Source organism: Plectropomus leopardus, chromosome 20 (genome assembly GCF_008729295.1).
Source record: "Plectropomus leopardus isolate mb chromosome 20, YSFRI_Pleo_2.0, whole genome shotgun sequence".
NCBI classification, from domain to species: domain Eukaryota; kingdom Metazoa; phylum Chordata; class Actinopteri; order Perciformes; family Serranidae; genus Plectropomus; species Plectropomus leopardus.
Window position 1 is genome coordinate 21,198,511 of NC_056482.1, and position 13,870 is coordinate 21,212,380.

Genomic DNA, 13,870 nt, shown 5'->3' on the forward strand with positions numbered 1-13,870 from the left:
GTGAAATGCTGCCATGTCTTGCTAGAAAACAACCGCTCTTGGTGGAACAATAGCCGCTGGAAATGCTGCTAATGTTCAGCCAAAAAGCACATACTTTTGTTGGGACATTTTCTGCTGGAAATTGTGCCAATGTCTTGCTAAAAAATCATGATTTTGGTGGCACACTTCCTGCTGGAAATGCCACCACTCATGCTAAAACACACCTGCTTTTGGTGGAACAATCGATACTGGAAATAAAACCATTGTCTAGCCTATAAACACCTACTTGTGGTGGCATGCTGACTGCTGGAAATGCTGCCAATGTTTTGGCAACAAATGTCTAACTTAAAAGAAGCATGGAAATACTACCAATTTCATGCTAAACACTACTTGTTTTATCTTACTTGGGTCTGAAACAGTGGTCTGCAGCTTGGCAGCCATCTCGCCTAGGTGTCACGCTATCCGCTATGCCCTCCACCTTCTGATTTCAACCTACACACATAAAGTCAGCCCATACACATGTGACGAGAATTACGTCACTTTAGAAATGGTGATAAGAAATGTATGAAATGTTTCCTCTGACAAATGGGCTGCATATTTTACTCTGAAGTGACTGTACTGTCTGTTGTGCTTCTGAATGCCTTTTGTGATTGTACAAAAAACTACAAAACTGCAGAGAGAAGCCACTAGAGAATGACTGCAAAACAATGTGGAGGAAAGCATGGAGGGTTTTTCAGTCTGACAACAACGGCCCTTTGTCGGCTCGTAGGTGGCCATCGCTCTCAGTGAGCTCAGGCACTTTATTCTAATAGTTCCACTTTGCCAAAATGATATATATCAATTTTTTACAAGGACGCAGCGTCCCAGACTGCATCCCTACCCTTTTTTTAAAAGACAGGACGTGAGTCTATTATTCTGGTTCAGTGTTTTGTGTCTTTGGAATGGCCAAAGTCATAGGCCTTTTAAAACAAGACAGCTTCCGCTTATTCATAATGCTGCTGCTAAAATATGATCATATTACCCCACCTCTAAAATCTTTATACTCGCTACTTGTCACTCGGAGAATGAATTTGAAAATCTCACTGCTTGTGCATATATCACTCTGTGGCTCATGGCCCAAAACCAGTATATCTATGACATTCTTGTGACATATGAACATTCTGGGGCCCTTAGGACAGGCCTACTGACCATCCCAAAAGTTAGAACAAAACATGGTGAAGCCGTGTTTTGTTAACGTGCAGCACAAACCTGGAATAACTTCCCAGATGATGTAAGACAAGCCCCATTTTTTTACACTGCCCACACCACCTTAATGACTGCAAAACGTTTCTTAAACTTGCTTTTAAATCAATTTTTAAATATATTTATTTTTTATCTTTGCACCTGTTGCCTGCACTTTTGCTATTTTTAATGGTTTATTTTTAAAAAAGTTAATTATTCAGTAATTAATTTCACCTTTTACTCCTTCACTCTCTTATTGTACAAATAAAGGTGCCTTGTTTTGCCATTAAGGGTGGACATGTGTGGGTATTATTATAAATAATTAAGTCCAGAAATTAATAAATGAATAGCGGAAGGACAGGGGAATCATATAAGCGAGTTTCTTTATATAAGTGAGATTGCTACAACCATTAAAATATTATATATATTAAACAGAACCACCCACTTGCAATACCCAGATAACAGCAGAAATGACTGGATAGCATTCGGTGTAAATCAATAAATGCATAATTAGATGCACTCAGTCTAGATCTGTAAATGCTGAACACAGTGGGACAGCAAGGTGTTGGCAGTTACTGTGATCTTGATGACAGGTTGAAGAAATGCAGGGGTACATTACACAGCTTGTTGGCACACTTGTTCCGGGCCCAGTGGCCCCTTATAATGAGACCATGTTTGTGGGTGTTTGTGGGTGAATCAAACTTTTTTTGCATAGAAAAGGCTGAAGATAGATGGGGTTCAGGAGTTCAGTTAGGGGCAGTGTGTGGGCGATGGCAAGTCATGTCTGAACTTCTTGTCATATTTTTGTATTTATTTCAGTGAAATTTAGTATTTCCCATTTGTCATAATTGTTGGCGGACATATCTGCTTTTTATTTAGTCTTATTATTAATTTTTATGTTATTACATATCCCTTTTTTTTAAAAAAAAAAAATGCAGTTATTTGCTAAGCTGGAGGGTGTTTTTTTCTATTTTTTATTTGACTTTTAAGGGTGGGTGGTTGCATATTTTCATTCATATTCCATTATGTGGATTTTATGAAGCCCTAACAGACTGTAACAATGATTAAGGCCGACATAAACAAACTGGAATTGATTTACCTCAGTAATCGCGAAGGGACCATTAAAGCTTCATCATGCCACTTATTTGATAAATAATGTACAATTAATATACACATATGAATATTCAAATCAGCGTCTCATGTGATTTTACTTGCCGGTGGATTTGCTGATCTGGGAAGAAATTTATATATCATACACATCTTTCATCATGGTAATTTTATATAACTTGGATTAAATGCCCAATTTGTCATGTCTTTAGCAAAATGGTATTTTAATATAAGTAGCTGAAGTCTACGCTGTGTGAATAATAACCAAGTGGATACGCACATTAAATTAAACTCTTCCTTTTGCCACTAAATTGAAATGAATGTACTCTAGTTCTGAATTGAATTCTTAAAAGAGAAAAAAAGATTCCTATGTACTTGCAAAGTTCATGACATATTCTTTGTTATTAAAAGTTATTTTTATTATATGAAAGTTTATGAACTATCAAGTCTCATATGGCATTCTGTCTGCACTTACAGTAAATGTCTTAATTGAAACGAGCTGGAAATCCCTCTTTTCTTCCCCAATGATAGAATTATGAAAACAATGAGAGATAAAAAAAATCGCATCATCATTAGTCACCTGGGAAACAAAAAAGTTGCTGAAATTGGTTCACAATTCAATACTTTGTATGCTTGTGGCTAATTGCAGAAAACCCATCGGGGACTAAGTTGGTGTAATTAGAGCATGCTCGCCTATTAAATGTCAAGTAATGTACCACTTGACTATGAAAGAAATTATGTGAGTATTCTTTTTTTTTATTAAGTGTAATTTTTTGCCCTCGTCTCACCCTTCTCTGCAGGATAATCTTAATCTGCTCCTAACAGAGGAAGAGATGTACAGCCTCATGGAGACCTTCAAGCAGTGTAAGATCATCCCAGGTAAGTAACGGAATCAAGGTCAAAGGTGTTTACACTGTCCATTTGGTTAAACATTTGGCAGTTTGTGAAATTTTTACGATACTGCTAGGGTTGGCAATGAAGCCTGTGGACTGTTAAACCCCATTTGCATGGAGTTAGTATAATTAGAGGACTTTATGATTTAGAAAATACCCCCTACGTCTGTGTTTCCTGCAGCAAATTTGCGCAGGATAAGGGAAGTCTGTATTTTACTGAACATTATGTGATATGATGCTCGTAGTCATTTGGAACTCCACAACATAGAAATACTGCACAGCATGACTACCGGTTTCTCTCTTGAAAAAAAACAAAACAAAACAGAGCCATTTCTGCCACACATTGTCACATGTCATCAATCTCATAATCTTTTGAGATTCCACTCTCCTGATGGATTTTAGCTGACTCTTTCTGCAAATGGGTCTCCATGCTGTGTAGCGAGATAAGCCCCGTGCAACCAAAATGCTGTCAAAACTTTCATTTATGATTGCCACCGCAGCCTCCATAATTCTCGACTGGGAAAGACGCAGAAAAGAGGCCAGGAGAAAACAAAAAAGAAATCTAAATATGACCCACTAAGATTCTGATTCACATGGTACTTGTATTAATGATGCAATGTAATGTATGCATTTTACTTAACAAATTGCAGACATGGCAGATTTGCATGAAACAAATACAACAGAGAAACCCTGTAATTTTTTCAAATTACTGGAGGTCCCCTGGTAATACTAGGTCTGTAACAAATACGGTTGTGGTCTTGTTTTCATTTTTCAATAGGATTAATCTGAATTGTTCTTTCCTCATTAAAAATGAAAGACAATTTGAACACAAAACAAAAGATAATAATATCAATAATAATACAAAAAAAGGATTCATGTTACTCATTGTCACCAAATGCCATAATTAAAAGACAGATCCCAGTACCTCTTTTCTTGCCAAACAGCTTTACATACATAAATGACAACCACGCTGAATGTTTAAGTACAGTACATACATACATACAGTACTATGTCTTTCAAAAAGTTTTATGAAAGAAACATTTTGAGTATTGCAAAACCTTTTCCTTGGATTTAAAAAAAAAAAAAAAAATACTATTTTTATAGTACTGCTCAGTCAGAGTTATTATATTACTTGCCATCACCACTGTCTACTTTCAAATATGTGGTATTATTCTGCGGCTTTGAATGGAGGGCAAACAGTGGGAGGTTGGTCTTGCCTTTATAGAGAATGAGTCACAATAAGTTAATTACATCTGTAGGACTGCTCTGTGACTAATTAGCTCTGATGTAATGAATTGTTCCATGCCGCTGTAGAGTCATGCCTGGTGTCAGATGAGCTGCTGCAGTACCGCCACTTTGTATCCAAGCAGCAGTTCGATAAGGACCTGACTGATGAGCAAGAGGAAGAAGTCCTGGCCCAGTTTGCAGCACTGGATCCTGAGAAGAAGGGTCACATTGAATGGTCGGACTTCCTTTACTTTGAGTCTCTGGCAGTGTTGAGGAAGTTTCGCACAGAGGTGAAGTATTAGAATGAGGAAACAAGTTGAACGTATTCAAAACATAATTATAAAAACGTATTCACTGAATTAGCTACAGCACCCGTGTGCTCTGAATATCCCCAGAGTTCTGAGAGGGGTCCAGCTGCAGAGCTCCAGGGTCAGGCCCAACATCCATGTCGTACCCTCTCCGGTTCAGAGATTGGAGAGGGAAGTCTGAAATTGTGTATTATCCCCAAAGATAATCGTAAGGGTACAACAACATGAGTTCATTCATGTGAATAAGCCACATGCCCTCTACCAAAAGCACCTTGTTAAAAAACACAACCTTATATTTCCACGTAAATGTAACTAACAAAGGCAGGTAATGTTACATTAAGCAGTGTATAAATTAACCTAATTAGTTTGCAAACATTAGCTAGCAATGCTAATGTTGTTAGTAAACTAATTTATAGCTGAAATGACATCAGTGTGCAAATAACTGCATTTGCAAATGTTAAATTTTATGCTCATGACATTCACAAAGTAATGTTTGCTGAAATTTTGTTAATATAACCTCTTTGGTACAAGTTATTGGTGGCTTTATATATTCTTACATTATATTATAAGTTACAGTTATACTGAAATACTAGTGTGTAGTGCGGCTTATTACAACTAATGAATGACTTATACTATCGTATACAGATGATCATCTTCTTAATTCATAGCCCAATAAGGCCTACACTTATTTATCAACAAAAAGCACAGAAATAATACCTTTGTAGCCTAAAGGTAAAACCAAATGTGATAAGTTGGCTTATAATAGGCCTACTTCATATGTGTATATATATATATATATATGACTAGTTTGAAACCGGTTATTCTGATTTTAACATTATTCTTACAACTTTAATAAAGTTCCCGAGCCTAAGGATATTGCTGCATTGACATTGCTAGGCAACATCAAGCTCAACAGGAAGAGGTTCACAAGGCTGACCAAGGAGTTTTGGGAGAATCATGATCTTAATTTGTGACCATACTCAATGTATATGGAACAAAGGAGATTAGCATCCTGCTACACATTATCATTAAAGCAGGGATAATGCTAGGTATCTCTCTCTCTCTCTCTTTCTCTCTCTTTCACACACACATACACTTACACACACACACACACACACACACACACACACACACACACACACACACTCACAGAGGCTATTCCTTTGGTCCCATTTTTTCCCTGGTCCTTTTTTTTCACCCAAATTAATTCACTCCTTCCAACCGTTTGGAGTCCAGAATCCATGTTACAACAACAGAAATGGTGTTTGCCTTCTGTTGTGTACTGTGGCAGAGATCAGCAAATCATCTTTAAACAGAGTCGGTGTGCAAGTATCTGGCAATACCTTCCTCCAGTCAGGCTAAATACTCTCTAATCAGACTTGTGGTGAATGCAGTGACAGAGGTCAAGCACTACTTTATGTTGAGGTTAGTTTGATAGTAGGGCACAGGAGCAAATACTCCAAAACTGTTGGCTTGCATCCACATTCCTGAATTACTCATTTTTATTGTCGCTTCACAACAATTTAAACATAATGTAATGTGCTTTGTTTTGGCTTGGGAGATTAAATTTGTGGACTATGTGTGACTCTGGGGTAAAGCAGCACTGGCAGATTAAATCACACAGTGCTAATGTGATTGAGAATGATTTAAGCCAAAGAAATCGGCCATAAAATACCTTTTTCAAGCCTCTAAATTACAGCAATCAAAAACATAGAGGGGGGGTTGTATTATGTGTAAATCTGGGCCATCTGATCTCAGACATTTTCTGGATTTTATTTTATTTTTTTCCAGAACTCAATGGTGCGTCTGCTGACTGCCAAGGAGAGAAACACCGCACGATCAGTGTTCCTGGGTCTGGACCTGGATGAAGATGGTCTGATCACCAGAGCGGAATGCCGCCAAGCCCAGCAATCCTGGTTCAACAAGCTCAACAAAGACTCCCAGTCGTGCAATGTGAGGTGAGCACACCCAAAGAGGGTCAAGGAATCCCAATAGTACTTAGAAAAATCAAATCGAGAACATTAGTTTGAATATTTTGTGAAAATCAAAGTATTCCATGTCAAGACTGAGATAAAAAGGTGCATGTCTATGTACAAGTCTGGCAGGAGTTTGGGGAGTCAGGATCTCATCTGTATGCAAAATGCAGCTGGCAGAGTGAAAATGGGTTTGGCTGCTGAGGGAGTAGAGACAGTCAGAAAGAAGACTGGAAGCCGGATGACAAGCTGTGTTCTTTTCTCGTTACAAATTTTCCTCTGGTTGACATGATTCACAGTAACAGTGTCCGTTATGATTGCTTTGCAGATGACATACATCTTTATTTGCCCAATATATCAAACGATGAAATTACTTGAGACAGTCTTCTGCGTTTACAGATAACTGCAGACTTTGGTGTCAGTCCAGTATTCAAACCTGGGCTGCAAACCTAATAGAACTCATGAACTACTTATATTTTTTTAGCCACTGTATCTCATAAAGTTTAAAATCACATTAAGTAAGATTAGGTTTATATAGTAGCACCTAATCGCAATTTACAAGAGAGCATTTATTGGAGCATTTACATTCATTTCTGCATTTAAAGGAATTATTTTACTGTCAAGAAACTACTGACAGTAATAGCAATAACTAGACAAATTAATGAATAACATAGTTATTGTATATTTGCTACCACTTGTTATCCAGTGTCTGCCTTCTATTTCTTTTCTTTACTTTACAGAAGCTATAATTGATGTTTTTCTTAAAAAAAAAAAAGAAAGAAAAGAAAAAAACAACATTAAATGAGAATTTGAAAATGCTGTGACCATGTGCAAGGAGTACCTTGTAGTGTTGAGTATGCAGAGAATCATCTCAGGCTCATCACTTATTTGCAGGCTGTCTGGCTGCAACTGAACTGTTTTGGTCTACTTTCACACATTTATTAACCAGCAGATGATTTTTGCGTTTAGCAGCCAAAGAGCCAGATATTTGCTTTAGGGGTTAGTCCAAAGAGAGCTAAAAGACAGCAGATGCTTGGCTTACATTCATTTGGCCAACACAAACACAACTCTAAAAAGTTAACTGTCTCAACTTGGTGATGATACAGTGTGTCAGTGTTGTGTTCACAACATATTTCTGATGGCCCCAAGTGGCTAAAGTCAAATTATAATATTGCCAAGATGAAATTTCAATGCATCAGCATGCTATTTATTTTCTTAATCTACACTGACAAATTTCCTGTAAGTAGATAGGCCTTAAATCACACCCGAAAGTAATCAACTAAGTGTATTTCACCATAGAAGTCTGGCCTCCAATGAAGGGGATAACGAGCACTGTCTGTCAACGGGGCATCCATTCAGTAGCTTTCCCTGATTTCCCTACAATTACATCTACATCTACATTAATCAGTTATATTCAACCTCACAAGGTTGCAGGGCTCAACTGCAACAGTTGTTGAAGCTGCTGTCAACAAAATGTTGTCTTTGTATGCAAAGCAGAAAAGCTTATTTTAGCTTTAGAGATGGAGGGGGGAATTTAAAGTTAACAGACATTCTTGTAGCACTGCTTGATGATTACATCATTTGCATACCATCCTGTTTTGTTTCAAAGATTTTGAAGGGAAGATGATATCCATAAATTAAACAAGTAAACAAAAATACTCAAAAAGCTCCTGAACTTATACTAGTACTATATCTGCTTATGCAGCATAAATTATTTATGACATAAACTTACAGAAAATTTATAACGTCCTTCAGTTTTTGCACTACCAGCGTTTATTATTTAACAAATCCTTGGGCCAGCGTGCCCAATCAAAAACCACAGATATGACCTTAAGGTATCTGCATTGACTACTATTCCCTACAAGGTCATCCAGCACAAACTTGACTTTTTGTTTACCTCCCAGTCCAACTCTGTACTGCAACAACAACAGTGTTGTTTCTCTGTCGCTCTGCAGACAAGCTCTCAGCTGAATGAGATCACTGAAGAATAGAAGGCATTGTTTTCGACTAAAACATTGTCAAGTGCAGAGTGCAACAAATGCTCACCCCAGTGTAACACTGATAGAGATTGCAAAGGGACTTGCACAAGCAAAATTATTAAAAAATTTAAAAAGTAAACATAGCCTCTTCTCATATTAAAGGCACTAATATGTTTCATTGAATAATGTATTCTGTGCTGCCACTCATGTCATTAGCAAGCACTTAGTTAACCGCCAGTTTGATGCTGAGTACGACTGAATTCCTGCTATCAATAAATTGTCACGTATTAGACTGATAAAGCTGATTGTTTTTGCGTGGAACCGTGGTCAGCCCAGTTGCCATGAAAATGTTGGCATGTATTGGAAATACATTCAACCACCGTTCAACCAACTATTTGCCTCTTTGATAAGACACTGGCAGAGATTCCAGGCATGATTATACCACAAAGAGCAAGTGTTTTTTTTTTTTTTTTAGCAAGACATCACCAGGGTTTCCATCATTGATTGTACCACAGAAACAGAGTGTTTTTTTTTTTTTAGCAAGACATTGGTGGCATTTCCAGCAGCCATCGTGCCACCAAAACTGAGTGTTTTTTTGTAAGACATTTCTAGGAATGATTGCATAACAGAAATTGGGTGTTTTTAGGCAGGGCATCAGTGGTATTTCCAGTGGAAATTGTGCCACTTAAATTGGTGCTTTTTTGGCAGAACAGAATGTTTTCCAAATCATAACCAATTAGTTTTTGTGCCTAAATGTAACCACGTGTTAATGGCAGCGTTGTTGAAATGAAAAGTACTAACATATCTATATAAGGTTTACAAAAACATACAATGCCAACATTTATTCTGAGGATTGGTTCTGAAGACTGCTGAAGGAGACTTTGTACAGAGCTGTTTGCACTTTGCTTGGCTGAGTTCAATAAAGGTTCAGCTCCCTGAAATGGCTACAGGGTATGGACACAATAACTGGAACATTATGTACAGTACCGGGCAATCCCATACAACAACCCTGTAACAAATACTACCTTTGTGAAGCTTTTTGTACTGGATCAAAGGTAAGACAAAATGTTAGATACATTTCACAGTATAATGCAATCCAGTGCAACTCCAGTGCAAAGTACAGCCTCAGAAATGACCAAGGAGTTGAATCAAAACTCATCTGTTAAAGTCTTAACAAAAATCAAACAGCAAAAGTTCAAAAAAGCTGCCTTTACTGGATGATTATTGTATTGGACAGTTCTGGTGTTTATGGTGTCCATCCTCTGTAATGTCTACTTGATGGCTGATATTTTTTATGGCAGAAAATGCAATAAGGAATCACATTCAGTATTGCAAAATACCTGGGATATTTTTCAAAAAATATCGCTCCTTTCTCAGTTTTATGCTCACACACAGACCTCATCAGAGTGATAATGAAAGGAAAATTAGCTCTGACCGACTCTGATGAGGTCAAATTTGTTTGTACTCACTGTGTGTTCCTTTAACATTGTGTGTTTTTGTATGAGTGTGTCAGTGGTAAAAAAGCATTCAGATCCATCACCCTTGTAAAAGTATGAATACCACAGTTTAGAAGTACTCCCTTACAGGTCGTGCTTTAAAAATCAGAAAAATGTAGTATCGAAAATTATCAAGATTAAAAGTACTCAATATTCCAAATGACCCCCTTTAGAGTTGTAACTGATTATTATTAACTCTACATTACAAAGTAGATGATATCATATTTTCCTTTGGAGTGTGGTGGTGTTCAAGTATGAGGTAACATTAAATGAAAGTAGAAGTACCTCAGAGTTGTACTGGAATAAATGTACTTTCCACTATGGGCTTGGGTGGTATCTACAGTATATATGGGCATAAAGGGTATTTGAGTACGGTGCTACCCAACCCCTTCACCTCCACAGGTGTTTGGGGTATTGGTGGTTTTATTTATTAGGTCACAAAATATTAAGTAACGTGATGTTCTTACACCATGTTTCCTTGTTGCACAGAGAAATATGAACTTCTGAATTAAACTCTCTTTCAGCAATCTATGACCTGCTTAACTGCCTTGTTAACTCATTGTAAAACACTATTTATTCAAGAGTTTAATAGAAAGATAAGCAACTGTATTTTTGACATAATTGAAAATCATACCCTCAGGATTTTTACATACCCTGATACACCATAATACCACGATACCGTCCAAACCTACTTTGCACCGTTGTTGTGTGAGTACTGTGTGTGCATATACATGCGCATGTGCCCATTACTGCTTATAACCTTCTTGTGCTGTCACATCTCCTATGCTGTACCATTTCCATCCCTTTCGCCTGTTCAACATGCGGCATTCCCCACAGACTCATGGGACTCTGCTCTCCTATGAATTGTGGGTGAGTGTGATTCAGCACTGCATGGCTTGTCTCCTTTTCCTCACTCCAACACCCTCAAGCTCTCTGCAACCCTCAAATATTCTCAGACAACCCCTCGATTTAGATTTCATTTGTAATTTAACCCTTGCAAAAAAAAGAGAAGCCTCTTTACAGCAAACTTGAACTCTTTCCGAACATACGGCAATCAAAGACGCATGCACCCTTGAATGAAGTTTAATGAGCAGAATGTGAGCCCTTCATATGATTAGGTCTTGTTATACTGAGGCACGGGTAAGATTCAGGCCGGCCTCTAATTATAGGGATCAGAAGAACGCCTTTTGTTCTCTTTAGGGGAGCTTCACTTTAAAAGGCTCACTTATCAATGTAAGAGGACACTGCGGACCAAATGGGTGTGAGTGTGCGCTGTGCACATCGAGTCCACACATAACACTAAAATGCAACCTCATTTATGCTCATTAAAAAGCAAATAAAAATCAAGTGAGTCAGACAACTCTGCTCCCTTTGATCGCAGGATTACAGACCTTCACAAACTGCAGTGTGAGAGTGAAAAATTGTTTTTTTCAAGGAGCCATCAGTCAGAGGCTTCATCAGAAGAGATTCTATCTGACTCTGGAAGATCAAAAACTCCTGACTCATGTAGGCGTGGAAGACAAGTCATTTTGGTTTGTAGTGAAATGTAAAGTGACATTGCCTTATTTCATATTTTTATATATGATTTGACATCCAAAAGAAAATCCACCCTGACAAAAAGAAATCAAATGGGGTCTGAAAGTTAACCCTAAAATAAAAGTACTTATTTGGTCTCAAACCTGCAGTGCTATTTATTAATCTAGATCAATTTTGTTTGAGTTGCTGAGTGTTGAAGATGGATATGTTGTGGAGATGTTTGCCTTCTTAGATGGCTATTGGCCAAAAAAAAAAAAAAAAAAAATGCCTGGCTGGCAGTTAGTTGGGGGAGGACATGATACGTAACAAAATGGAAAATATACAGATAATACTATATTTCATGTTATTTATTAGCAAGCCAGCTAACACTGGCTAGTAAGCTAGCTTTCCATGTCCATCACATCATAGTCATGCTTGCATTTGCTCATGAATGACTGTGGGATTATGGCCTTTCAACACAAAGGCTACAAGAGATCAGTGAGGTGGCGGCTCACCATCAGTCCTGTGTAGGCATACCATTCTGTCTCTACACTGTCTGGTTCCTGGTCCATCTCTTGTTGGCGTGGCACTCAAAATGCCATCCAAAGATGAGAATTTGAGATTTATGGGAGCAAGATGACTTTCATGGAGCTTGTGACTTTCACTTTCCAATTTTCCAAAGTCAAAGTTTCCTGTTGGAGCAGTTGATAACAGCACAGTCCAGAAAAGACTTCTCTCCGTCTGCTCAAGTTGGACTACATTAGGTTGATTCTTATGCCATCTGATGACTTTATTTCTAACAAAAAATCACCATGGGTGCTGCCTTGTTCAAAACATTTGAATGGTTAGATAATTTATGGTGCATTTTCTTTTCTTTTTTGTCATAAATCCCCTTGTTCTTCCCTTTTTTTTTCCAGCAAAAGGATGTCTTGTCCTGTCATTGACTGTTGTTGTAGCCTGCTATCTAACTCATAAGTTTTATCCTTTGGTACAGTATAAGTCATGTTGGCCCCATATGTGAGAGCAGTCCAGCCAGCTCTGGCAGTGAAAGGAGCAAGACTGATGAGAGCAGGTTTGTCCTCTCATGTTTTTAGTGAGTGTGTATAGTTTTACAATACGACAGCCATGCCTTGAATACAAATGTGGTGAAGTTCTCCTCTCACAGATTCTTGCCTCTAACAGGCTTTATAGGCCTGCAGACTTCCTTTAGCACTGAAATTTACATTAACTTGTTAACCCTATTAGAATAAGGCTAGACTTTTCCCACTAGACCAGCCTGCATATGGCTGTCATGTCCCCTCAGTGGTCCCCGCTGTGCAAAGAAAGTAAGCATTTCATGGGTGGCAAAAGTGGGATTAATTTTGAATCAAATAACCAAGAAGACAGCAGCGTGGATCATAAGGACCTTCCTGCTGCTTGCTTCACTGCCCCTGCAAATGACCTGGAACTCACTTTCTGACTGTCAGCAGATAATGATGACAAATCCTGTTTGGCATATCATGACTTTTGAGACTTTTCTTCATGCCACATTACAACATTTTGCAATAATTTCAGCTAATGCACCAGCACTTGAGGCAGAGACTACAGGGAACCACAATTAAAAAGAGAGCTACACAAGAGAGTCATATTAAGTTGAATACTAATTAGCAGAACGTGCAGACTAAGGCCTGACAAAGTCTGTTTTTATAGTTGAATTTTCAAAGCAGCATGAGGCAAATTACAGCAGAGCAAAGGCCTTGTACTTACTATAATGATTATACCAAGTCAGATTTACTGCATGGTTACTATTGTATTGTATTGTAAAGAGATGAATGCTGTGTTACTAACACCTGCACATGATCATGTTAGGTGTGGATCAGAATTAAATTTTTGAGTATGGTTAGGGCAAAGCTGGGTGTATATTTTTTTGATCAAAAATTCCATGAAAAGACCAAAACCAACAATGTGTCCTGCCTCTCATTCTTTCCAACTTCAGTACCATCAAATCAACCTTTTGTTTCTATGAGGACATTGTTTCTTTTGGGTTTTTTTTCACAAAACACAAACCTGTAGAAGACTTGTGAATATTTTGTTCCTTTAAATCAAAATACTCCCCCAATTTAAGCATTACATTTGCTTTTTTTCATGGGGAGAACAACCAGCCTATTTGAAACACAATGAATTACCTAACAC

At 37.9% G+C, this 13,870-nt stretch overlaps 1 protein-coding gene across 1 annotated transcript in view; it reads left to right on the plus strand.

Moving 5' to 3' along the window:
- phf24 (PHD finger protein 24) overlaps positions 1 to 13,870 on the plus strand; it is a 34,840-nt gene that overhangs the window by 18,907 nt on the left and 2,063 nt on the right. The window contains exons 4-7 of the mRNA XM_042509480.1: positions 3,108 to 3,186; positions 4,515 to 4,717; positions 6,527 to 6,693; positions 12,693 to 12,770. Coding sequence (XP_042365414.1) covers positions 3,108 to 3,186; positions 4,515 to 4,717; positions 6,527 to 6,693; positions 12,693 to 12,770 — 527 coding nt within the window. The remainder of the gene's footprint in view (positions 1 to 3,107; positions 3,187 to 4,514; positions 4,718 to 6,526; positions 6,694 to 12,692; positions 12,771 to 13,870) is intronic.